Source organism: Plectropomus leopardus, chromosome 23, assembly GCF_026936395.1.
Source record: "Plectropomus leopardus strain MGB_pleo_1.0 chromosome 23, ASM2693639v1, whole genome shotgun sequence".
Taxonomy (NCBI): Eukaryota; Metazoa; Chordata; class Actinopteri; order Perciformes; family Serranidae; genus Plectropomus; species Plectropomus leopardus.
Window position 1 is genome coordinate 18,807,596 of NC_142198.1, and position 27,767 is coordinate 18,835,362.

Here is a 27,767-nt window from a genome sequence, read left to right on the forward strand (position 1 = left end):
CTGGAAAAAATAATGAACCAACAAGACAATAAAAACAAGTTAAAAACAACAGATAAAAACAAAAACAGACAGAAAAACAACAACAAAAGCCTAGAAAACACAAAGAACTAAAACCTAAAAATAAAAATCAGAGAGCATAGTACTTTAATTTTTTTTTTTTTTTTTTTAATGTGATATTAAGTATATTAACTGCACATATTTTACCGCAGGAACAAAGATTTTCAAGTCGGAACCAAAGTCTCTGGTTCTAGTTTCCCCTCGCGCGCAAGCTGACCGTCCTCAGTTGCTAAGTAACCTCTGCAGGAGGCGGATGCTGCGCTAACACATCGAGCTGCTAACGCGTTAAAGTGCTCAGTTTCGGGCGGTAAAGTTTGATAAGGAGGATGGAGGAGGGCTCGGAGTTGTCTCTGACCATCGCTCAGATCGTGCAGCGGCTGAAGGGAACTCATTTACACTCTCAGATAGAGAGGCAGGCCAAAGTGAGTGTTAGCTGTTAGCATGCGGCTAACGGACAGGTGCCGTCCTCAACTGTTGAATTTGTACTTTATGTCGCTGTTAACACACACACGGCTCACAGGCTACTCATAACAACTTTATTTTGTATTATTTTATCTTTAGGAGTGTTTACATCAACCGGAGATAAAGCTGGAGTCTCTTAAAGAGGACGTACGCAGTTTTCTGAAAACATCAGGTGAGCTCATCATCATCATCATCATCCTCTGCACCAAATATTAGCTGCTCCTCTGCTCACTGATAAAATAAATAATCTGTTATTTTGTCTTTAAATGTGTGACAGGCTGGGAGAGACAGCTGCAGAATGCAGTGTACAGAGAACTACACGTGTAAGTTAAACTGCTTAAACACACACACAGACCTGTATACAGACCGATGATCAGCCGATTATCAGGGCCAATATTTATTTATTTTATATATAATTTTATTTAGGTTTTTAGATATATACAAAATACAAAAACAACACACAAAAAAAAGAAAAAAGAATGAGACACAGAGTCCCTACCCCCAACCCGAACAAAAGGCCAGTATGTACAGAATATAATACATTATACATCATATATTGTACATGCATACTTAAATAGACAGTGCAGGTATTACCCAATGCTAATGCCACAAAAAATCCAGCAAAGGCAGGTAGCCACAGGAAACCAGATTCAACCACCAGGACCAACAACAAATAAGCAGAAACACACTTAAGGTCCTTTAAATTTAGACAGTTAAAGCATGTAACATGGACCTTAATAGTACTCCAGCCACAAAAATGTAGCGATCATTAAGTAGGTGTACAACTTAGGCGCCCTGTTGCCTGATGTGATCCACGAAGGGCCCCCAAATCTTTACAAATTAGAGTTTGACAAAGAATATCTTATCTCCTCCAGATGTAGGCAGGAAATCATATCATTGAGCCATCTTTTATAACAAGGAATCAGGGCCAATATTTGACATTTTGACAATTATCCGTGTCTGCGTTTTATTCTAATGATGGCCGATAAAGCTGATTAATTAATATTATTTTTAATCATTCATTTCTTATTTAAATCTTCTTTATAACCGACTTGGAAAAGTCTTGGTTTTGATGGTGTCATTTTGGCAATTTTTATTCCAGTGGACCTGCAGCTTGAAGGCAAAACTTTTAAAGAGAAAGAAAAACCAAAATGTTTTCTTTAAAAATCTCCAATTTTTTAATGTAAAGGAAAAAAGGCAAAATCTTCTCTTTAAAAGTAAAAAAAAATAAAAAATTAAATGCTTGCCTTTTAAACATATGGAAGGCTCAGCATGGGAGGAACTTTTACTCTGTAAAACTGCATTTTATTTTCATTTCTTATTTAAATTTTCACTTGACTTTATAACTGACTTGAACCTTGCTGTATATGGTGTTGAAAGTCTCAGTTTTAATTTAACATTTGCTAAAGACATTTATACAAAGTTTCGTGTTGGAGTTTGTTATATTACAAATTCTAAATATTGACAGACAGATTTTTATTATAAATGCACATCAGCTCCAAATATAAGTTATCGATCTAAATCTCACACACTGGACCTTTAATTTTGCCTTAAAAGAGTTTTGAAAAGGCCTTAAAAGCATTAATTTTAAGTGTCTGATACCTGTAGACAAGCTAATATACTGCATCTTATTTACAAAAACCACAGAGAGAAGAATAATTAAGATAAAGCTCATGAAAGTATCACTCACTCAAATATACAGTCTGTGTACAGTACGTTTTGTGTGTCATAGATCATTTGGATGCAAAGTTGTCTTGCACTAATTTTTTGTACAAATATTTGTACCTTGTACTCTTACCTGCCCCCATTATGTGTTTTTTTGTCACCTTACCCTTTTCGGTGTCATTCGGTTCATATGTTGACTACAGTTATTGTGTCAGAAACACCGAAACTGTGGCTGTTGTCAGAGTTCATACAGTCATGAAAAACCTGGAAAAGTCATAGATTGACAAATAATAATTTCCAGGCCTGGAAAAGTTTTGGAAAACTAAATATACTTGGAAAAGTAATGGTAACCTGTTTCACAAACCTCTATAATAACACATGATTTTTTAAGGTCGTCCAAAAATGAAAATCCAACGATAATTTCTGTTCTGACAGTGTCTGGCATGTGATTAAATGGTGTCATTTTGGTGATTTTTGTTTTGGCTGGCCTGCAGTTTGGAAGGCAAAAAATAAAAAAATAAATAATCCTCAAAATGTTTTCTTTAAAAATAAATTTAAAAATAAAGTTTTAAACAATTCAAACATTTGAAAGGCACGCTTTCTATAAAAATAACCACATTTTTAAATGAAAAACAATCTCAAAATTATTTTTTTTAAAAATAACATTTTTATTTTAAGCCTATAAGACACTTTTACAGAAATCTCAAGAATCTCTTTTCTTTAAAATTGACGAAGGAGAACTTTTGTCTTAAAATCAGAGGTGTAATAAATGCAAAATAGAGACATATAAAGTTGAATGCCCCTCCCCTAAGCCACGATAAAACACAAGTCCCTCCCCAGTGCTAAAATTTTTTTCATGTGCCTCCTCTGTTTTGCACCACCCCTCCCCCTTCATAAATAAGAGCAGTTACATTTGAATATTCAGTTATATTATAATAATAATAATTATATATATTTAAAAAATTTATTGTAATGAAAACAAACTGATAACGAGTATCGATGATTGTTTCAGAGAAAATATGGTCTTTAAAATTTGCCTCAGAGTCATTAAAAAGTCAAAGAATTTGATTGGTAAAAATGTATTTAAAATGTTATTAAACACTGACACTTACCCTATAATAATGTAGTTTTATGTCCTGTTTACTTCTTTTGTAATCGTTATCAGAACCAAAGTGCAGTAACTCTTTGAACTTCAATAACCAGCTTTTAAACGTGTTCATTAACCGCGCTCCGTTACCTTTGAGGGTCACGCACTCTAACTGGCTCTCTCGAGGCTCCGTCTGAAACGAAAGACGCTTAATGCTTTGCTTTTAAAGGATGACATATAACTTTGACTAATGCCTCCTTCTTTTGGCCATTAGTCAGCTGTGTGTGCTCTTATAGGTGTTTAGATTAGCCTGAACGTTGTTTAACGCGCTGAGACCCTGAGTCATTCAATATGCCCTGAGCACGCTTCCTGAGGAGAAGACATGAGACGTTTTACTGCGTCTGCCGCTCTGACTCATCTGAGCTTCATGTGCGGGGCACTAACGGCGACTCTGTTTTGAAGGAGAACTCAACATTTTATTTGCCTTTTTGTTTGACAGCGTACGTCTGTTTTACATTCTCGAAAAAATATATTGTTTGTGTTCAAAGTGGCTTCAATCCCTCAAAGATTTTTTTGTGTTTTCTTGATTAACCCTTCTTCTATTGTTCTGTGACGCTCCTCGCCCCCGCTCTCGTGTTTGTTTATTCTAGCCAGCTGCCCCCGAGCCATCCCGCCGCTCCTCCAGAGCATCTCAAAGAGCCGCTGGCCTACATGCGCAAGGCACAGGTCGGTCTCTTTTCATCTCCGTCACTCCTCACTTGTTCTTTTTCTGCCTCTCTGACTGTTTTCCTTTTTCTGCCGATTACAGAGCCCCTTTTTTTGTATCGTCTGGTATTTGAAACATCATATCTGAAGCCAAATGTTTCTGAGCGTGTGTGTGTGTGTGTGTGTGTGTGTGCTCTCTCACACAGGCCAGCTGGGAGAAGCGTGTCCTTAAAAGCCTGAACAGTATGAGTACAGAGCTCGGAGTGCCTCTGGCTCGCATGGTAAGTAAAATATTGTCAAATCACAGCTAATGCAGCATAATTACAGCAGCTCTTAATTCAGGCTCTCTGGCAACGGCATTCATTTTTCATAGTGCAAAAAAAAACATCTTAAAGGACAACTTCACCACACAAATGAAAATGTATCACCTACTCACACCGTGTTATGTTGAATATGGGGAACAACGAATCCAAAAAGGGAGAAAATTCCTCATAAATTGAAGTCATTAATATCCACGTTTTACAACAGCAAAACTGTATCGAAATACGTGTTTGCAAACTCTCACACAACTCGTGCAGAATGATCCATGTGTCATTTATCAGGTCGTATGCTCAGTACATCACAAACTGACAGCACTTTCCAGTGAGGAACCAAACTAAAGGTGAAACTTATCTATTCGCCTGTTAAAGTCAAATTCTTTTGACAAAAGCAGTAATTTTACTTTGCTGAACACAGGAGGTGCTTGTTTACCGCTTCCTCAATCAGTTAGTTTGTGTTGTTGTGTGTGAATATGGTTATTTTATTTTATTTTATTTTATTTTATTTTATTTTATTTTATTTTATTTTATTTTATTTTATTTTATTTTATTTTATTTTATTTTATGATCATTTGGGGGTTTATTTAATTTAACTTAATTTAACGATCATTTGGGGTTTAATTTAATTTAATTTAATTTAATTTATTTAGTTTAATGATCACTTAGGGTTAATGCAATTTAATTTGATTTAATTTAATTTAATTTAATTTAATTTAATTTAATTTAATTTAATTTAATTTAATTTAATTTAATTTAATTTAATTATCATTTGGGGGGTTAAGTATTCCTTAAATTCTATGTCATTTTAAGTCCAAGCCCACTGAGCTCTTGATTGTGGCTGAACAGTGGCTAAGTTTGACAGTAGCCAAGAAATAGTTGAGTCCTGTCCAGAAAATGCTAGCAATGCCTTTGTAGCTGTACGCTGGAAAAAGCAGTCAGTGCTGCTTGAAAACTGATTTGTTGTTTGGTTTTGTGCTCACATGATTGTATTAATGACCGTCTGGCTGATGTGACATTTTCAGGATTGGTTCTGTTTCGGCTGTGCGACATTTGTTTGTTAAAATCTCCTCTCTCCGCAGAGGCCGGCGGCGGAGCGGAAGGAGCTCACCAACAAATGGAACGAGATGGGCACGGACGAACCAGGTCTGAAGACATTACCCAGGGGTTTGGCCCCGAGCGATCTGCCTTTTATGAAAGATTAGTGTTAATGTTTTTGTGCGATCGGTGCATCAGTCAGTGTATTTTGCATCGGCTTCACACATCTCTGAACCAGATCAACCACTTCCATGTTTGTTGTCTTACTGGTATTTATCCAGTGTTCTCTCGGAGACTGGGCAGGACTCTGAGAAGTACACGGTGTAGTTTACAGATGTTGATTCTGGTATCCTGTCATCACATTTCGGGCAAGTTAAAATCATGACCTTTGGACTGAGAGAATCACCGTGCGCTTTACTATGTTTACCACCGAGCTGCTCCAATGGACAGTTTAATTATTGTCCAAGTTTAAGTGTTTGTTAAAGAAATACTTCACCCCCAAAAATGACCATTCGTATATCATGTACTCCCAATTTTACCTTGAATTCATGAAGAAAACTTTGTATTTTTGGCATGATTTCAAGATTATACTGCACAAGTCATGAGAAACAGATGTTCTGTTATAGTTTTGCTGTTGTTTAACGTGAAACCCTATGACTTCAGTTCGTGAGGAACTGTCTCAGTATTTCTTCGTTTACCTTTGAGGCATGTGAGAAAAACAAACTTCTTCACAAATTCAACATAACGCAGGCTGAGTAATTAATACAAAAACGGTCATCTGGAGTGTAACCTCTTCCTTTAAAGTATAATTTAAGAGGAGTACATGCGGTACATTTAAAACAATTTTTCATTATTGGCATCCAGTCCCAAAACTCACTATTGAAAACCTCACTTTGCTCTCAATGAACCAACCAGTGCATTTAAAAAGAACATGGTCACACTGTGTCCTAACAATGCTATCACGGCTCAGTGGCACATAATAACATTTAGGATGTGCCGTCTGCCAGCTATAAACACTTTGTGTGAATATAGAAGCTGTCCAGACTCCCCGGATGGAGCTGCGATATCGAGCAGCACCCCTCCTTCCGTCCAAACCTCAGTGTGCCCTCGTTCTGCGGAGGACGAGGCTCTTGAATTAACTGCCATGCTGTGAGGACAGTGGAGGGAAGTCCCATGTAGTGTTAGCTGAATTTGGCTCGGCTGTCCTGTACGTTGTTTTTTTAGTTTAGCAGACGTAGCCAAATTTAGCTTCACAAGCACGATCTGAAGTATATTCAAGTTCAAGTTGATTAAATGAACTTCGTGGTTGGATTCATTTGTGTAGTCTGGGTTTAACAGCTGCTAAACCTCTTTTGGAAATGCAAATGTAAACATTGTGTACATGTTTCAGCTGGAAGTTGCACTTGCAAAGTGTCCATGTACAGTAAGTGGAGCTATCAGTTCATGTATTGCAGAGACACATTAATGTCTCTTTGTCTCTGCAGATTTAACTCGCTTCAGGCCTGTGTACGCCCCGAAAGACTTTCTGGAGGTGAGCAGATTTTTTGCAGCTCGGAGTCTTTACTGAAGTTTTATTGAAGTTTAAAAAAAAAATTGAATTTCATCTATGGTAAAAAAAAAAAACCCCGGAAAAGTCGTGGGATTCGCAAATGCCAATTTCCAGGACTGGAAAAGTATTGGAAAACTAAATAAACCCTCGCATTTTGTTTTTACAAACCTGTATAATATTACATGAAGGACTGTCAGAAATGTAAAAAATTCACTGGTGTTTTCTGTTTTTGCAGTTTCTGGCTGTGATAAATAATGGAATTTTTGGGGATTTTTAAAAAAAAAACATGCATTTTGTTTTCTTGAAAAATCAAAAAAAAAGAAATTCCTGATTTTTTTTCCCTTTAAAAAAATTAAATAGCAGAATTTATTTATTTTATTTTATTTTTCAAAGAAAAAATACATTCAAAACTCACAGGAAAGCATGTTTTTTAAATTTTTAATTGGCCGGAAAATAAAAACAAAATACAGCCATTTAAAGTTGTATGCCCCTCCCCTAAAGCCAAGCTATAAAAGGTATTTCGGAAAGTGTACAGTCTTGAAAATTTGCCTCAAAGTCATGAAAATGTATTGGTAAAAAAACGTCTAAACCCTGTTTAAAGTATTAGAAAATAATTCCTTTCCGCTACATTTTTGTCATCGAACAGGTGTTAATCAGCCTGCGGAATCCAAATCACGATAGCAGCGAGGACGTCAGCGTCAGGAGCCACTGGGGTCTCATCCAGGTCCCCCTCAATGTCAGGGACATCCCACAGCTGGTAGGAAGTCACGTGGATGTCTGTTTCATGTGTGTGTGTGTCCGTCTGCAGGTGTTTTGTCCATTGTAAGTTTAATGCATTTAATAGTGTTGGCCCAGAAAACACACAGTGGATTTGAAATCAGCGATTGTGATTTTGTGTTTTTTTGTGTTAAACTCTCAGAGGCAGGCGTACTCAGAGCTGAACCTGACCTCAGGGCAGTTGGGGATTGATGACCACGCACACATCCATCCAGGTAATCACAAATTATAAGCTGAGCACAAAGACTGGAAGTGGGAAAACAGCCATCCTGGCTCTCTAAAGGTAATAAAATCAGTCCAGCTGCAGCAGGAAACAACACCAGTCCTGTTTGATTTATACAAAAACTGAAGTATGAAAAGGACACGTTTGTGCTAAGCTAAGCAGCTGCTGGTGGTATCGTTATATTTAGTGGACTGACGGGAGAGTTTATAGGACTTTAGGACATTTCTAGGATTTTAGGACATTTCTTGGACTTTAGGACATTTCTCTGATGTGCCGAAGTTCTCGGATTTTAGGAAATTTCCAGAATTTTAGGACTTTCTAGGACTTAAGAATGTTTTTTGTTATTTTAGGAAATATCTTGGATTTTAAGACATTTGTAGGAATTTAGGACATTTTTCAGATGTTGGGATGTTTCTAGGATTTAAGGACATTTCTTGGACTTTAGCACATTTAGGACATTTAGGACATTTCTCTGATGTTATGAAGTTTTTTTAGGATTTTAGGAGATTTCTTGGATATAAGGATGTTTCTCCAATTTTAGGACATTTCTTGGATTTTAGGAAATTTCCAGAATTTGTGGATGTTTCCACGATTTCAGGACCTTTCTAGGATTTTCAGACGTTTCTGGGATTTTGGGAAATTTCTAGGATTTTAGGACTTTCTAGGACTTCAGAATGTTTCTGTTATTTTAGGAAATATTTTGGATTTTTAAGACATTTGTAGAAATTTAAGACATTTCCAGGATTTTAAGACATTTCCAGGATTTTAAGACACTTTGAGGATTTTAGGACATTAGTGGTTTAGCCAGGACCACTGTTGGGGGATTCGAGGAATCCTCCACGGGCACTTTTTTGATAAACAAACTCTGTTTTGATTTTGTTTTATGCACTCTGGCACCTTATGTATACTAAAAGTACAAAAACAATTCTCAGTGTGAATCACTTAATTTTTATTGTGAATTAGAAAATGTTTGGGGGGGCCCCTGCACCCCATCAGGGGCCAGATTTGGCCTGAGGGCTGTAAGTTGAGTATCACTGGCATGTAATATATGATTGGTAATAAAAAGATTGAAGACATCCATTCAGTAGCTTTTCAATATTAGACCAGAACACATTTTTATTCTCGCAGTATTGAATCAGAAATAACAAAAACAAATGTGTTTACCTGAGCGGGCAGCGGGCTTTAATGGTGTGTTTACCACTCGGGCTTCTCCTGTGCCGCTTGGTGGTCTGGGTTTTCTCAAACAGTATCTCTGTGAAGTCCAGATATTGACATTGTTGCAGCCTGGTGTTTAGGCTTTAAATAGAATCGTGTCCACCGCCTCTGTGTTTGTAAATCAAAGAGATAACATTAGTTTGAAAACTGAACCACGACCAGCCGATTTTTAAAGCACCTGTTTTGTTCTCTGTCTTTTTCCTTTGCAGACTTGTTTGAACATGAGTACGTTCAAATCGGGAAAAAAGGTCAGTGTTTGGTTTTCAGATTGAAGTTGTTTCTAAATTTGTTGCTGTAAAAGTTTGTCTGTTATTTTTTTCTTTAATTGAGGTATTTAAATGCATAAATATGGGACATTTTCTCTGCAAATTGATATAAATTTAGCAAGATACTAGACCTGTAAGTTGCACCAAGCACCCAATGCAATTTAGTACCAGAAGCACCAACCGGAGGCTACCAGCAGCATCATTATATTATTATCAGAATCAGAATCAGATATACTTTATTGATTTTATTGATGGAAATGGTTGTTTATTATAGTCACTCTGATGCCGGCATAGAGAATTATTGCAAGAAGAAATAATTGTCACCACAAGTATATAGAAATATAAAAAAATAAATACAGTTAGAGTAAACAATTACCACAGTATGCAAATATTTAAATATTTAAAAAAATGTTGTTGTTGTTTAATATGCTGCGTATGTAAGTGTGTAAAAATATAAATGTAAAGAAATACAGAAATAGACAATTGGCACTAATCTGTGAATATGTATAGTATTGTATAATGTTCTGAGGGTGTAAAGCTAATTTAAAACTGCGCCTTACGCCACAATACAATGTATAAAACAGCATGGAATTATTATTCATCAGTAATCTTTAGTGCTGATTTATTCAGTATTTTCTTTGCTTTTCGGATTGTTTTGTATCGTATCATATCATTTCATAACATTTTGTTTGGTATTGTTTCGTATCATTTCGTATCCTATCTGTTGGTTTGGTCTGTTTCCCAGTAGACGAACCTCAGGCTACAGTTGCAGCCTCGAGTCTGCCTTGTCTTGTGCAGTTTTGTGTTTCATATTTGTATCTACTTCAGACCATCACAGGTCCAGTTTTATTTTTACATCAAAGAGTCTTTTTCTGGAGATCAGCATCAAAAAAATCTATTTATATCCACTCTGAATCCATTTTTTTAATAAGAAGAAAACCTCAAAGAGAGTGGTGGCTTCTTTTGTATAGCAACTGCTTTTAAAAGATGTGAGGATACATATAATAGTGCATGAAATAATACATAAAGTGTATTTGAAATATATGTTAGACCCGCAGAAATGTACAGAAAACCCTCAACATCAGCTCCAGCCATTAAAAAATCCTCCTCAGGTGCAATATTTGGCACAGCAGACGCTTTAACTCTCGTGTCATTGCTCTGCTATGAACCCAGTGTAAACACCAACCTTATTATGGACACCAATCAGCCACCAATCGACACGAGTCTTAAAAACACAAGCTGTATTTTATATACACAGCCACGAGGCCCCAGTCCACTATTTCACCCTCGTGTTGGCTCCCGAGCTGCGAATTGTGTTCCAGGCCAAGTGTTAAGTGCACTCAAATAGGAAAATTTAAGAGCCGAGGAGTGTGTTTGTTTATGTTATGACTGGCCAGCACCTTAAGTCAAGGGCCGTGTGTTTTTAGCTCCTGTCGCAGCAGAGATTTAGGGCCGAATGTGCGAGAGGTTGTTTCCAGCATATGCATGAGTGTTTTTTGGAAATTTTCATAAAAATCACCAACATGGGAATGTCTGTGTTATGATTTTGATGTTTATGCATTATCAGAAGGAAAGAATGAGATCGTGAACCCATGTTTTGAGAGAGGTTTTATTTCTGTCTTAATGGAGGTCAATTTTTTGAAAAAGACAGTTTTGGAGTCGAGCCACCTGCTTGTTGTCGTGCAGTCATTCAAAACGTGCAGGTGTTCATGTTCCCAGCTGCTGTTTGTGCATATTATGTAATTGTGCCAGCAAATCATGAGTCTGTCTGTTATTCTTGCCTGTCAGATGTTTTCTTGGTTAACAGCTTGATTTTTAGGATTTTGTGCTTTCTTTGTTTCTTTGTCTTTTGTTTTTAGGTTTATAGGTTTATATTTATTTTGGTTGATTTATTTTGATAAATATAAAATCATTCAACTCAATTTATTCATTTTAGTTTATTGAATTAAACTTAATTTCATATATTTCATTCAACTTCAATACAACTATTTGATTTTTATTAATTAAAAAATATTATTTTAATAATAATTTAATATTTCTTTTTTGTTATTTAAGTCTTGTATTGAAGTTTTTTTCATTTTAAGAACAAGAAAAAAACATTTAAAAAATTTAAGAACAAAAATATATATAGTTATTTTATTTATAAAATTTTATCTTAATTTAAGTAAATTTAATATAATCAATGAAATTAAAATTTTTGAAGTAATGAACACCATTAAAGCAATTAATTTTCTCATCATTGTTGTCTTTTGTATCTTAACATTTTGTCTCTTTTTTAAAAAATTTTTATTTTGTCCAGTTCTTGCAGAGCAGGACAGTGCAGCAGCGCAGCAGTACAGCAGGCAGGGCTGCCCCACCGGGCTCCGAGCAGACCTGTGGGCCCTCATCCTCAACTCCACAAACCAGCCACAGGTACTACACACATGCACACACACAAAAACACAGCTGACCCTGGTGTGGCGTCTGTTAAAAAGCAGCCGTGCACACACACACAGCTGCACTGATTCCCAAACTGCATGTTCACTACAAGATGAAGTTTTCACACATAACGGTCATGGGCCAGCTGCACAAAACACCTTAACTTTTCTCCTGAAGTAGACATTTAAGGCTTAATTTTTCCTTAGATGAGGGACTTACTTAAGGGTTTTGAAAATAATCCCTTTAAAACTTCTCTTAGGAAAGGAGAAATGTTATGATATTTACTGCACTGAAAGAGATTTTAGAAAAGTAAAATTCTACAGTTTCAGAGATTGTTTGCTTGATCTACATTTCACAAAGTTTGCCTGTAGATAGAAAAAACAAATTTGTCAGAGAAAGAAAAGATAATACTTCTGGAGGAATACAGTAAAATAAAGCACATTATAAAAAGTAAATCTGAGCCTAAAGTAGCTGGACATAGAAAATAACAAGGAAATTGCAGGAAAATTAATTCAAGAAAATTGAAAAGAAAAAAGAGAGAATCATAAAAGAATTACCAAAAAAACAACTAGGGAAAAATATCAAGAAAATCAAACTTATGATCAGTATAGTTATATATTCAAAATGTTGTAATAGAAATATACATTATGTTTTGAGATAGTTGTTTTTTTATTTTTAATTTCTTTTTTTTTATCTCTAATTTCTGGTAATTTTCTCAGAGCTTTTTGCCAATTTCTTTATGACTTTCAGTTCAAGTTGATCATTGCTTTCTTTCTTTCACAAGAAATGACCTAAACATGAGAAAAGAATTAATAAAAAGTTAAGCCTCCAAGAAAAAAAAATATTTTAAAAAATATATAAATAAATAAAAGAAGAAATTACCTGAAAAAAGTTCTGAAATAAAATAATAGTATAAATTATAATTTCAAATATAGATTTTTGAAGATCATAATTTTGAATATATTATTCTAATAATTATTAATGTAGTTTTCTTTGATCATTTTCTAATATCTCTCTCTCATAAATAATTTCAGGTCATTTTCTTGTCACTTGTAATTTATATCTTGTGATTTTTAGGACACTTTTTGCCAGGTTTCTTATTGCCTGTGTTACCATGTTTTAGATTGAAATTGAACCCATCTGCCTGCACTGGAAAGGTTTAAATGCTTGTGAAAGGCATCTGAACGCAGCACCAGAAAACTGATTTATGCTACTGGACTGTTTTTTCGACCTCTGCTGCATTTGTTTCAAAGAAAACTGAGATTTCTAATTTCACTGTTTATTTAGTGTCCTGGTATTTACATTGAACAGTTAAAACCAACACGAGACTCTGACTGACCTGCAAAATAATTTGTGCGTTAAACTCCTGTCCTGTTTATCTTAGCCTTAGCTGTGGCTTGTCCAGTGTGTACAAATGCTAACATAATCAAAGGCAGACGATTTAGCACAGTTAGCCCAAACAGAGAAGCTGTGTGTGGCAAAGTGCTGCGTAAACGCTGGAGCCCAGAGTCTCCCGTCGAGGCCAAGTCGATAAAACAATGCTTGCGATGGGAGGATTGATTTCCGAGCGAGAGTTACAGGGTCCCGACTGGGGTCTGGAGAGTGTTAGCCCGCCTCTGGACGGCACAAGGGCAAACACATTAAACAGTCAGAGTTTGCTGAGGACAGTACGTGCATTGAATTGTTCTTTTGTGTTGTGCAAAGCTGCTTTCCATCCTCTAAAGACACATCGTCTGCCATCTTGCCTCATTTGCGGTAGATTTAATTCTTTACAGCAATAGTTTCCAAGATATATAATTAATTTGAAGTATTTTAGCAGAAGTTATTTTAAGTCTTCTCCTGATGCTGTCCATATTACCACATAGTTTCAGTGTTCTGCCTCAGCTGTCAAAATCTCTGGTTCTGTTCTCCTCACATCCGCAGCGCCGATCAGACCCGTCTCAAACCGGAGACACGTTTGAGTTTAACCATGTGGTCGGAAACAAGACACCCATCCATTAAGCTTGGTTTAATCCTTCTGTCTTCACCCGTCACAGAGTTAATTTAGCAGTATCTGTGGAGAGAGTGATCTTTTATGTACAGTGTATGAATATTTCTAAAGCAAATTTTTGTTGAAGTTTCAATTGTATATCTAAACTTGTCTGTGCATGTACAGATATATATCTTCTCATGCAGTTGCACATTCCCACAAAGAAAATAAAATGAACAATGACCATAACAATAATAATTATAATAATAAAACACATTATGAATTAACCAAAATACTTTAATAATTAATTTGATAAAAAAAAACAAAGAGATAAATGACTAAATAAAATAAAATAAACATTTACAAATATTAAATAAAAAACAGAGTAGCAAGTTTTATCAAAAAAATCAAAGTAATTGAATCAAATTGAGATAAAATAAGATGAAATGAGATTAAATAAAATTAAATATAAAATAAAATAAAAGGCAGGATCAATACTTTCACGTTATCCAGACAACATTTCCTTTCAGTCAGTGATGAAACAAACACTTTGAATGTATTATATCAAGTAGACCACACATATAGTGGATTCTGGGTGTGATTTTTATTATTGCACACTAAAAAAATGTTGGATCTCTGCTGTTTCAGGACGTGATGCATTATGAACAGCTAACGGCTGGAGTCATACAACATGACCTGCTGGTGGACAACCTCATCTATAAGGTACAGTCCTCCAACTGTCACCATTTCTGTTTACGATACTGCAGACTGATTTTACAGTGAATTAAAAACAAGCTTTTGTTTTCCATTGAGTCCCATCACCAAAACATTGTGTCCTGCTTAATATAAACTGTGATACCAGTTATTTTGGGGGATATTTTTTGGTCAGTTTACTGATAACAGCTGACACAATCTCTGCAGAAACATTTACAGTGCCTCTATTTTAAAAAGATTTTCCTTTTTTCCCCAAATTCTCCGCCCACCAGGATGTGAAGCTCACTGCCAGTAATGATGACTACTACTTTGTGTTTGAAGATTTCCTCTATCAGGTAGGGTTCGCTCTCTGACAGTTCAGCTTTCCATCTCTTTACCTTCCCTACCAGTACTCTTGTATAAAGGGAAACCTGGACCCTATTTTCCCTGTTTTTGTCTAAAGTTCTTAAGCAAGCTGCAATTTAATATTAGGGGTAATAGCACACTGTAAATGTACAGCCACTTTAATTGCTTTTGCCACTGAAAGGCTCAAGTGTCTGAAAACATTGTGGAAATAAAACATTTATCTTAACTTTTGGTTTAATCTAGTCTGTAAGTTCTCTCACAAACTAAACTCTTGGTTTTGCCACTGACAGGCTCAGATAATTATAATTGTTAAAAGGTAAAGATAAACGCTACATTTCTTTGTCAGACACTCAAATTAACAATTTGAGCCTGTCAGAAGCAAATACAAGCACTTTCAGTGGCTGCACATTGGCGATATGGTCATGCCCACAGTAGCTACACAGCCTGCAATGTAAACATTCAGGGTATGTACGCACTGTCAACGTACGTCCAGCAAAAGGCTTGTTTTTGCCACTGACAGGCTCAGGTTGTTTTGTTGCTCCATTTAAGAAAACCAACATTGGAGCCTGTTCTGCGGCTGCTGGCTGCGTTTTTTCTCAAAACTGAAGCAAATTCAAAAACACTGTCGCCTCATCAAAGACTGAAAACATTTTATTCTCAGATTCTAACTATAGTTCTTAAACAATTTTTTTGCCAGAGATAGACCTGTTTTAGCAATTTCCGATTAGGATGCAGCGACATTTTAATCAAAATGTGATGACAGTTTTGAGGGTGGTTTGCTTTTATTGCCAGTTGACCATCAATGAAGTCTGACTAAACCGCGCCCATACACTCCCTGTTAAACAGTTTAGATGAGTGTTTGAGTTGAACTCTTAATAATAATATTAGTTAAGACGAGAATTAGCTAATGTATTTTTCGATTGGCTCAGTATTAAATACAGAAAGCATGAAAGGAAACTGTCAAGTCAACACTGACTGACGTCACCGTCGAGTCTTCTTCATTTCACTATTAGAGTGAATTATTTGACAGCCCCAAATATTTAATCTCATGTGAGTTCGGTCATGCAAGGACAGTTACTGTCTGACAGTTTTGCTCTTTACCTGCAGTGTGGTTTTCATCTCAGAGACGGACATGATCTGTTATTATTAGCCTCTCTGGTTGTCACCGCTCTGTTTGCCTTTGGTGCTGATAGATGAGCATATTTACTCAGCAACCGGTTTATTCAGCAGCTGTTAACATGTCATTCTCCTTGGTGGCAAACCAATGAGCACACAGGTGTAACAAGCACAAAGCTCCGGCATCACTGTCAATATTGACTGATGGTAAACTCACTAGGCAGTACAAGAATCCACTCGCTGTGAGGTTTGTGTGGGTTCAAACAGGCTATTAGAAAAGTATAGAAAGTTCTTAAGAAGTATTGTTTGCATTTTCCCATGTTTTGTTGAGCGGTTAATGGGAACAGCAGTTTTTGAAATTGAAAACTGTAGCCTGTAACTGCTTGAAACGTGTTTGCACCTTTAATTTGCGTCCACTAAAAGTGCTTGTTTTTTTTTTGTTTGTTTTTTTTACAAATGTCTAACGACATTATAGGAGCGATCCCTACAGAGATAGATCTTTTTGTTAAAGAGTAACATCTTATTTATTTAACCAGAAACACCCCTAAAACTGCCATCTCCAAACCAACAGGACTTTATTTAAATTAACATTAATCTTATCAATTTAAGTTGTGTAAAAGTGCTTGTTTTTGCCACTGACAGGCTCAGATTATTGTTGTAAGTGTCCAACATTATGGAAAGGATCCTTACAGGGATAGACCTTTTTTAAGCAGAAAACAGCCTCATAATCACTATCACAACACTCAACACACCCCATTTATATTATATATTAATATAAATTAATATTTTACCTTTCGACAAGGATTAAATCTCCACCTCAGTAGCTGACCCCACAAAACAGAATTTACACCACATAAAATGTTTCTCTAATCATTCAGACTGCATCAAAAGGATACAACATGCACTGAGCTGTGACCTAGAGAGACAATCGCCTCTTTTCATCGATTTCTTGTGATTCTCAAAGATGAAATTTCATTGAACTTTGTCCTCAGAGAATGCCTCCATGCCCACAATTTATCACAGACAAAAACACTTCAAGTACGACGGTCAACTAACCTGTTTTTGTGCCAAGCAAGTACACTTAAAGCTCAGGCAAGAGGCAGCCGAGACGCCCTCATTTGCTGTTATTTCCGTATTCTCCTATTAATGAGGTCGAATGAATGGCTTCTAGTCTCATTTTTGTCCAGACAGATTGCCTTCCCTCCGCTCTACCTTGATGTACCTTGATGTACCTTGATGTACGGTAATTCATCTCAAGTGGCCGGTGGAAATGAAATTGGGTCTCAAGAAGACACAGAAATATGACTGTAATGGAAAAAGCCTCCCACTCAAGGCTCTGTTACTGTCTGCTTCAGTACATCCTGATTCCCTGGCTCCAGGTGTGCTGCTGTAATAGATTTTTTTTTTTTACCCAAGAGGAACTGAGCCCACTCAAGGCTATCATCGACTCTCGAGCCAAAAAACACCATATTAACCGCTGTCTCCTCTATCCCCTGTCGATATTACATATGGTCCGTGCAGTTTACACACCAGTTTGTGTGGACGTGACTGTGTTTAAACCTGTGTGTTTACAGGTGCTGCTGTGTTTCTCTCGAGATACCGCCGTCTTGGATCACTTCAAGTACAACAGTGCCACTCCTCCCAAATCCTTCATCCAGGGTGAGATGATGTGGCCTTCACCAAGGACACACACAACATCACATGAACTCAACGCAACGTCTGCACACAGATACCTGTGCCCTGACGTTACACAAGTGATTAAGAAACCCCCACGGTCATGCAGGTTTGTGTTATTAATGGATCTGTGTGTGTGTCTAACAGGGAAGGGAGGAGATGAGGAGTGTGCCGTTGTTTATCCTCCCAACGGTGAGCCTGCAGCTTTACATTCACATCCTGTTATTCGTATATAAACTGATACAGAGGAGCAAATTAAGGGGACAAATAAAACATTTAAAAGATTTGGCCAGTTTGCGTGCTACTGACATTGCACAAAAATCTGTGAAGCATCGACTTTTCATGCCATATGTTATGTGAACAGACCCAGAATTACACCATATCGCACATCCCTAATTTTCAGTCATTTTCTTACTTACTCACACATAATTTTAGTTATCTCGTTTAAAGACTAAAATGTGTGCTGCTTCTCTACATTGATAATGACAATAAATGTTTGTGTATTAACTTGACTGACTGAAAAATCTAATTTGCACAGGTGTCATTCCTTTTCATGGGTTTTCAATGTACGGTGAGTAAAATTTACCTGTTAGTTCTCACAATAAACACTGCAAGAGCAAAATACAACAAAGTGTGTGTGTGTGTGTGTGTGTGTGTGTGTGTGTGTGTTTGTTTGTCCCACAGTGGCGCCTTTGTGTTTCTTGTACAACGAGCCATCCAAGCTGTACAGCGTTTTCAGGGAAATGTACGTCCGCTACTTCTTCAGGTTACACTCCATCTCCTCCTCTCCCTCGGTGAGCTCGCCGCCAAATGTCAAATATTGCGTGATGTGTGTTGTGTGTTTGTGTGTACCTTCATGCATGAGCTTAACTTGTGCTCATGTGTGCCCCTGCAGGGCATCGTGTCTTTGTGCCTGCAGTTTGAGCGGCTGCTCCAGACCTACCTGCCTCAGCTCTTCTACCACCTTCGACAGATCGGGGCGCAGCCGTGAGTAACCTGTGATTCTTTATATAATGCTGCCAAACACTTCAAATAATCTGATCCTGTCAGTGGCAAAATCAATTTTAGCTGATGTAAAATGACAAATGCCCCAAGTGGTTACATTGCAGCTTACTCGCTGTTCATGTCTACAGTAATACTGGACCATTTTCAAAAAAACAGTTGTTTCCATTATTCACTTGTACACAAAACATGTTATTTTGTAAAGAAGTAATTCCTCCAAATACATTATTTATCTGCTCAAAACAATGATAAAAGTGATTTTACAAAAGAGCCCAAAATTGCAGTGTAACAGTGGTGCAGTGTGTTGTGCATGCTTTCTTTGTAATTTCAAGCACCATTCCTGAAGTGACATTTTTACATGATGAAGTGTCATTTCCATGGAAACTGGCTGTCCTGAATAACTTGTTCTTCCTGCACATGTGCCTGTCAGCGGCGATGAACCTAAAAGACTTCAACGTCATGAAGGAATGATCAGTACGCTTGTCTCTGTAACAGCATTTTTATCTTGTCAAATCATCTTGAGTCCTTTATGCAGCTGCACAAGTTGGCTAAGTGGCCATAAAAGAGAGATTTTCTTTTAAAATGTTGATACACTATCTCTTTATTTCTCTCCATTATCTTAAAACTCAATTATATATATATATATTTTTCATGGCACACACGTTTTATTTCTGTAATGAGCTACTGCCATCTTGTGGTGAGGTACTGAAATCACAGCGTGAGAATTGAGACGTGATGGTCTTGTCCTCAGGTTGCGTATTGCCTTCAAGTGGATGGTGCGGGCCTTTTCTGGTTATCTGTCCACCGACCAGCTGCTTCTTCTCTGGGACCGAATCCTGGGATACGATTCACTGGAGGTGGTGGCAGGTAAGAGCTGTTTCACTCACACTCAGCTGCAAACTCTAATTTAAGATAGACCTTAATAATGTCTTAAATCAGTCTTTTATAAGACTGAAAACTCAAAGACAAAGGGAGTAGGACGTTATGAATCATTTTGTTCTGATCTTGCATTGCAAAATCTCAAAGTAGCTGCTTTTATTTATTTAGTTTTTAGTTTAAATATCTGACAGAAGGCCTCCTGCATTAACCTCTTAACCTATAATCCTCTGCATCACTTGCTTCTCTTATCTTTTTCTATCTTAACTCACTTTTTTTCTCATATTTCCCCATCCTCCGACTGCCCCCTCCACAGTCCTCGCAGCCGCTGTGTTTGCCTTCCGCGCCGAGAACCTGATGGAAGTGACGTCACTGGCCTCCGCTGAGGTATGTCCGTCTCACATACGACTCGTGTACGTGTGTGTGTTTGAAATCTCTCCCTGTCCCCCACATACTCCTGGATGGCCGTAAATAGCCGTTGATGAGCAGCCAGTACCAGTAACCCAGTCTTCTGCATGCGCATGTCTGAAAAAAATGGCTGGATAGACACTTAAGAACCCAGTTACCCCTCCCTGCGCACCGTCCCGCCACCACTCAGTATCCCAACGCCATTTCCACTGAAAAAGAACAAATCTGTTGTTTAAAGAAAGCCATAATAGATCTTTGTGTGCAGAATCAGGTTTATAACTTTGGATTAGGGCTGCACGATCATGCTAAAATGTAAATCACAATTTTTCTACAGAAGAATTGAGGTCATGATTTTCTCACATGATCCCTAATTTTTCAACAAAAAAAAATCCTGTTTTTGCTGCTTCACAACACATGTGTTTATCTTTGGTTATAGGCAGGGTTGGTATGGTCATGAAAACCCAGTGATTATTTCTGTTTTTATTGGCTTGATAAAATTTTTATTTTTTTTACAAACCCGTGCGAAGGCCTGTTTTCTTTAGAAATCAACCAAAAAAAGTTAGCATGTTTTCCTGAAAAATCACCTAAAAAATTGGAAAAAGACAAACAAACTTTCCTCTTCAAAATTTGCCCCCTAAAAATCTTTTAGAATCACCAAAAAAAATTAAGATTCAAAAGCCAATTTTTTTCTTTAAAAAAATCACCTTTTTTTCTGTTAAATAAATATAAAATATAGCCATATAAAGTTCCAAGTTTTATTTAAATATTCAGTTCTAATGCTGTTCTGAATTCATTATTTTTTAAAATAATATATATATTAAAAAAAAAACAACAATTACATCTTAATGAAAAAGAACCAATTAGGAGCTTAAATTGTCATTTCAGAGAATGCATGGTCTTTTAAATTTGCCCGAAAGTCCTGGAAATTTATTGGGGAAATAGTAGCGAGTGAATTGTCATTATTAAGAAGTATATGTATAAATCGAGGTCGTGATTTTTTTCGATTAATCGTGCAGCCCTACCTCGAATTCTGTCTCTCAGCTAAAAGCTAAATGAGTGCATCTTTTATTAGCTTCTGCTCTGTCACTGCATTATTACAGTAACTGGTAATGTTATTTTTGCACATGCCTGCACTGTATACCTGCTCCCATACTGCGGTCCCACTATCGCATAACTGAGAGTAAACCATACGATGACTCACCTCGCCCCCATCCTCCGCTTCCCCCCGGGGGTGAGGGGGTTAAACTACAATATGACGCATGGTGCGACAGGCTGATCCGCCGCTCGAAGATGCTGGCCGGCACTATTTGCTTGCTCATTTACCACCTGCCCCGGCAGAGAGCAGATATCATAACATACTGCTCCTTATCTTATATTTAGAACCTCGGGTCCAGCGTTGAAACGTTAAACCCTCTCTCTAAATACGATAGGGCCCCTAAATTTAATCTCCCACCCATCCCAAAAGGACAGGGGTGGGGAGCGGGTGTACACTTAAGCAAGGATTGTCGCTTCCCGAGGATCCTGCATCATCATTAACCCCTTGAAACCTGGGTCGACATCAGCTTTCTTGTGCTATTTTGAGATGCTTTTCACAAGCTATTTGAGCTTTTGAAACCTGAGCAAAGTGGTTTGATTTCTTTTGAAAACATGGAGAAAAAAAAGAAATGACCAACCTGGCCAAAAACATCCCACAAATTGCAAGAAATAAATAAAAGGTGACCAGAAAATTACCTAAAATTTGTTTTAAAAAAGAGGGGAGGATTATTAGAGATTGATTAAAAGGGGAAAAAATCCTGAAAACTATATTTATCATTATAATAATTTTATGTTTAAAGACAAAAGACACAATATGTACAACAAATACATATCGTTTTTACATATTTTTGCTTATTTTCAGGTAATTTTCTTGTAACTTTTATTCACTAATGACTTTTTTTAAATAAGAGGGGAGGATTTTTGGTAAAAGATTTTGAAAAATAGAAAAAAAATGTCCAGAATATATCTATGTTTTGTTATTATAATAGTTTTATATTTAAAATTATGTCACAGAAAAAAAGTAAAATAAATACATGTATATTTTCTTTTAAATTTTCTGCACTTTCTAAGGTCAATTTCTTATTTGTTATTTACTTTTTATATTTTTTTTATTTATTAGTTTAGTTTATTTTTTCAGGTAATTTTCTTGTAAATTCTTTACTAATTTCTGGCAAATTTTTGGGCCATGTTTTGCTTGTTGCCGTCTCCCCACGTTTTTAAAAGAAATCAAACAGATTTGCTGAGCTTTTAAAGGGTTAAGTGTGCTGTTCTGTGTGGTGCTTATTTTAAATCTTGAAATATGTGTCTTTAAAAAAGTGGGTGTGCTTTATAGCCCGTCTCCTGGGCTTAGTGGGCGAAGATAAGATTGCTTTGGTTCAGGAGGGGGTGTAAATTTAAGATGTGTTTTGTTTGACACGCACACTGCAGGCTGTCCTCGCCGACCTCTCCACTCTGAAGGTCATGCCGCTCATCCAGATCTTTCTTTTCGCCACCGCCATCTGAGGAGCATGGAAACTACAGAATGAGTCTTGGTGCGTACTGTACATACCACTTGGAGCACAAAGACACGCTCCGAAAACCCCACTCTGCAACGCCATAACCACACTGTTAACCGTCCATTAACCCTTTGAAACCTGGAGCGACATCAGTTTTCTTGTGCTGCATTCAGACGACTTTCACAAGCATTTAAATTATAGAAATTTGTAGACTTTTTTTTTTAATCAAGGGGAAAAAAGGAAAAATACTAGGGAAAATCTATTAATAATTATTAACAATTGGTGAATTTGGTGTTAAAAAAAGTCAATGAGCAACTCGGCGGTAAATGTTTCACAAATTGCAAGAAATTAGTAGATTTAGAAAATTGTTTTTAAAAAGCTAGGGAAAAATGTCGAGGACAAATGGAAAAAACATTTGGAAAATATATATAGTTATAATTAATAAATACATAGTTTAAATCATGTTACGGAATTATTTGAATTTTTCAAAGCAATTTTCCAAGTCTCCTTTGCCTTGTTCATTTTTTTTTTGTTTTACAAATTCTGTTAGTTTTCTTGTATTTTTTTACTAATTTCTTGCAAATTTTTGGGTCATTTCTTCTTTCGTTGCTCATTGCCTTCTTCCCAAGCTTTTGTAAGAAATCAAGACAATTTGCTCGGGTTTCAAAGGGTTCAGAAATGCCAGACTAACTGCACTAGTTCAAGCAAAAAGCCAAACCCATCTTTAGCATGTATGCACCATAAATAGAGAAACGCGCTATCATGCCATCAGATATTATACAGTATATAAGTATAGCTTACAAACCGGTGAGGTTAAGCTAACCTCCTTTAAGCCATATGCTCTGCAGGAAACACGATCCCTGCAGCAGTGCTTGGATCAGCTGAGAGGCTCATTAGGAGACGACTTGCATGAAGCAGTAATTGTGTTGCGGTGTGTAGCGGCGTGCAAAAAGAGAACGACAGCAGCATCTCCGAGCTCGGCTAATAAAGTGTTAATTAGCTTTTGCAGTTTACTCCTGTTTGTTGTAACGCAGTGAGATAATGCTGCTAATGAATGAAGAAGCATGAGCCAGTGTGTCGAGAGAAAACGGGATTAATATGTAACTTATATGATTAGAAGCTGCTGTATATGCACGTTATTTATTGTATTTATGGGGAAAATTGCATATTGCTGTTTAATTAAAGTGACAGTTCACCTAAAATCAAATACACTTTTTTCCTCTTACCTGTGGTGCTGTTTGCCATGTAGATTGTTTTTGTGTGTGTTGGAGATGTCGGCTGTAGAAATGAAGAATATAAGGGAACTTGATGGCACTCGGCTTGTGCTCAAAGCGCCAAAAAAATACATTTGAGGAACTCAACAGCAATGCCTCTTTCTTGAAATCATGACCCGGCTGCTCGAGATAATCCACAGACCTTACAGGGATTTTTTTATGTTTGCATTCACAAAGCCAATAAGAACGCTGAAATTACATTTTGTAAGTCTGCCAGCAGTTGGTAAAGCACCTGAGGACCACTGATATTGGTTTTTCAGGGCCGATACTGATTATTAGTACTTAACGAGACCGATAACAGATATTCCATCACTAAACTTTGTAATGCCTTTGTTATATGTTATATGGATTATCTTGAGTAATCGGGTTGTGATTTCTGGAAAAGAGACATTGCTGTTGAGTTTTTCAAATGTATTTTTTGGTACTTTGAGCACCACAAGCCGAATGGCGTCTAGTTCCATTATATCGGAGAGAAGACAGACGTCTCTACCGCTGATGTCTGCAGCAATCGCCAACTCACACCAAAACAATCTAGATCCATAAACAGCGCTACAGGAAAGAGGAAAAATATGTTTTCTTGATTTTGAGATGAACTGCCCCTGTAAAGGACATTAAGCACCTGCAGTGCCAGTATTTATTTATTTTCATTATGAACGTTAATTTTAAATTGTGCACTTATTTCCTGAACATATACAATGTATTTCACCTTTCATTTAATTGCAATGAAATTTTTTTTTTTATATTAATAACCGTATTCTTTGCCGGTCAATGCCAATGTCTGTCATCCGCATTTTTTAATGTTCATTGCGACCTCAAATAACACATTTTTAAAGCTGTAATAAAGTTCTGTTGAATCTCTCCCTCTGGGTTATTGAATTAAAACCTTGGAAAGGTTAGAATTTCAAATGAATTGGCAGCTTTGGCTTCAATACTTTGCTGATCTTTCCTGCTTCTTAACTGAATATTTCTCGGTTTGTGTGACAGGATAAATATTTGGAAAGGGCGTGCTGTCTTTCTAAGGAAGGCAGAAAAGGTAAGTGACAGGTAGCAGCACTGAGGGAGTTGACCTTCTGCCCCTCCACCACCCTCCTCCCACACTCAGCATCTGCTCTGTCCCTCCCTCGTTGTTGGCTGCCGTCCTCCCCGCTGCCCCCTCTGCGGGCTCGTATCGAATTATGCTGTTCTTCTCTTTCGTCTCTCCCTCTCCGCCTGCTACATCTGCCACCTGTTTACGAGCACACCCACGGCTCACTCTTTTATCGTGCACCTCCTCTGGCCCCCAGAAGCCTGTTCCTCCCGAGACAACCATTACCTGCTGTGTGGTTCTCTCACACGGACGTTCCTCCTGGTGGCGGGGGTGTTGCACTGCAGGGACACTGGTGTTTGCCACTGCTGGAAGATTTGCAATGTGAAAGCCGAATGTACAGTCAACTCATTAAGTCACTGAACAGCTATGAGGTTAGATTTTTAACTGTATCAAATTAAACACAGAGCCCTGAATAATGCCCCCGTTACAGTTATGTTTAGACAGATTACTGTAACATACCAATCAGGATTTATGTGATCAAAATACGAAACAGTATGAGAATGTCAGGGAAAAAAATTCAAAAAAAGATCAAATCCTAATAATTCAGTCTAAGAAAAACTTAACCATGCCCACTGCAACCTTAGCATGTAGATTTGTTGTTAAATTTTAGTTAGTTTTGTAAATACACATTTTTTAAAAAATTTTAAAAGTCGAGTTTTAATTTTTATTTGTTAACAATTTTTTAACAGCTAGATTTAGTTTTTAGTTTACTTTTAGTTAACTATAATAACCTTGGTACTGTCTTTAGTTTTTTTGTTTTCCCCTGTACTCTATCGGTGTATTTTATGATAGTAGTTGTGGTAGTAACAATAACAATAACAATAATAATAATAATAATAACAACAACAACAACAACGACTTAGTGATATATTGGTAGTGTAAGTACTGGTTAATAATAATTATATCAATTATTATTAGTAATAGTAAAATAATAAACTTAGATTGATCATGAGAATTGCTCCAAAAAATGCACCTTAAACAGTACTTTCTTTATTGAAAAAAAATCAACTAATAGTGTACATTAATTAAACAAAAAGAATATAAAGTCTTAAATACAAAGTTTGAAGAAAGATAAAAGATAAGAAAAGATTTTTTTTTAAACTTAAATAATTTGTCAAGCTTTCAATTGTTTATGCTTTAATGGATTTTTTGTTTTTACATTCAGAAATGGGAATATATCAAAATTAATACAATAATAACTTAAAAATAGCTTAATTTATACGTAAAATGCAACACAAAGTGCTGAACATAAAAGAACATCAATAATTTGTGAAAGGAAAAAAAGATGATAAAAAATACACAAAATAACTCAATTAGATTCAAGGAGCCTTTATTGACATGACCATAGTGAACCCGTCTTGCCAAAATATAAAAAAAATCAGTTTAAACTACTGAAAAGATAACACAATAATCAGTTAAAAACACATTTCAAGAGAAACCACTGGTAATATATATATATATATTTGTCTTGTCAAAATAATAAGCAACTTAAGCAAATAAAACTAACAGCAAACAAATCACTTCCGCAGTATGGCTTTAAAGTAAAAATGTAATAAATAAAAAAATGCTAATCACGAGAATTCCCACAAAAAACGCGTGTATTTCCCTTTAATTCATTTTCCGCGCGGAACAACTTTAAACCTGCCCAAAAAAAAAGGTACTGTCTGAACCAGCCAATCAGCTTCTGCCATGTTGGGACTCTCCAGCCAATCAGAGCGCCCAGCAGGGAGGGAAACTTGCATGGCCCGGAAAAGTGAAGAACAATGAAGCGGGTACGAGCTGGCACGAGCGGGTAGCGTTCTACGCGTCACAAACCCGGGTATAAAAACGTCGACACGGAAGATTCCATCGCGCTGAAGATTCTAACGGACATTAATGTGAAACACTGAGGTGCAGTGGGCTGTTTGGCGGGAACCACTGCGTGAAACCCGGGGGGGGGAAGCGTGGGAAGCCGAATTTCAGTTCAAAACAAAAACAGTACCCGGCAGAATATCTGCTAAAAACAAATCCTTCCGCGTATGCCTTGCACGCAGCATTTAAACCCCCCTTTTTCCTCCGCCTCCTGATGTCAAACCGTTTTGCATACCGACTTCCGCCCCGCTCGCGCTCCCTCCCTCCGTGTGCAGCGGCCGGCGGAGCAGCTGATCTGACAGCAGGATACAGTATCACAGCGAGCCGTGCACACACAAAAAAAGCTGACTTAAAAACTTCATTTAACGAGGAGGAGGCGGATGTCGTGTGCGGTCGATGTAGGTCGGAGACGGATTAGAGGAAACGGAGAAAGATTTTTTTTTGATGCGATGGGATTTGCTACTTTCGTATGAAGAGGAGGCGGACCTATGAGACGCTCAATATGCTGAAGCTGTCCCCGGTGTTTGTATACTGTACGTGGAAGTACAGAGACTGTTTTCCTCCAACTCACAGGCCCACGTAAGGATTTACACAGCGTTTTTTATTTTTTGCGCTTTTTCCTTTTTTTTGTTTTGTTTTGGACACGGGATTCCGCTTTGCTTTTTATTCACATTTTTTTAAATCGGTAAAATTATGGGGGACTGGTTTGTGGTAGCTCGCAGCAGTCACCCCTCTGAAACAGCCAGTAAACCCATTAGAGTCTTTTTTTAAAAGGGGGTCTTATTTCAAAGTTGACCCATGATGAACTATTATTTTGTATTTTTTGCTCATTTTTTACCTCTTAGTCGGTGCATTTTTTAAATGATATTTCTCTTTAAAAAAGACTATTATTTATTTTTTTGTTTTTCACCCTGACCGTGACATTTTTTCCCTCCTCCCAGGATTGATTTTTCTCCCCTAATTTTTCCACCATGAGTTACATTCACAAGATATTGAATGTATTGCTACGTGGACTCGTCATCTATGCGGTACTGGGCTTGGAGTGCACTTACTCGAATGATCTACCCAGCCACTCGTCTGATGCTGCAAATGTAGCCACCACAGGTAAGCGCAGTCCACGCACGCATACATGCGAGTGTCTCCA

At 37.0% G+C, this 27,767-nt stretch overlaps 2 protein-coding genes across 3 annotated transcripts in view; both read left to right on the top strand.

The window, feature by feature from the left end:
- The first annotated feature begins 281 nt into the window (after positions 1-281).
- Positions 282-27,642, top strand: tbc1d19 (TBC1 domain family, member 19). 2 transcript variants are annotated; one of them, XR_015775795.1, is made up of 23 exons: positions 282-479; positions 619-691; positions 797-842; positions 3,922-3,997; positions 4,183-4,257; positions 5,373-5,436; positions 6,813-6,859; positions 7,524-7,634; positions 7,797-7,869; positions 9,302-9,340; positions 11,658-11,770; positions 14,394-14,468; positions 14,732-14,794; positions 17,495-17,579; positions 17,742-17,786; positions 18,133-18,165; positions 18,279-18,388; positions 18,490-18,581; positions 19,348-19,463; positions 19,789-19,859; positions 22,344-22,447; positions 24,670-24,718; positions 27,565-27,642. XR_015775795.1 is itself a non-coding variant. In XM_088074057.1 (21 exons), the coding sequence occupies exons 1-21, from the start codon at positions 384-386 to the stop codon at positions 22,416-22,418; spliced, it is 1,578 nt and encodes a 525-aa protein (XP_087930183.1). In that variant the 5' UTR covers positions 282-383; the 3' UTR covers positions 22,419-24,543. The 2 variants fall into 2 exon arrangements, 1 of the variants encoding a protein (XP_087930183.1); XM_088074057.1 differs by lacking the exons at positions 24,670-24,718; positions 27,565-27,642 and having other exon boundaries at positions 22,344-24,543.
- Positions 27,593-27,767, top strand: part of stim2b (stromal interaction molecule 2b) — a 56,487-nt gene continuing 56,312 nt past the window's right edge. Inside the window, 1 exon segment of the mRNA XM_088074056.1 lies at positions 27,593-27,727. Coding sequence (XP_087930182.1) covers positions 27,595-27,727 — 133 coding nt within the window. The 5' untranslated portion in view covers positions 27,593-27,594.

Bases quoted from the DNA above. Each gene is read 5' to 3' on its own strand.
- tbc1d19 (XM_088074057.1), top strand. From the start codon at position 384: ATGGAGGAGGGCTCGGAGTTGTCTCTGACCATCGCTCAGATCGTGCAG. The intron at 9,341-11,657 runs GTCAGTGTTTGG...TATTTTGTCCAG, and splicing joins CGTTCAAATCGGGAAAAAAG to TTCTTGCAGAGCAGGACAGT. The intron at 18,166-18,278 runs GTGAGTAAAATT...TTTGTCCCACAG, and splicing joins TCATGGGTTTTCAATGTACG to TGGCGCCTTTGTGTTTCTTG.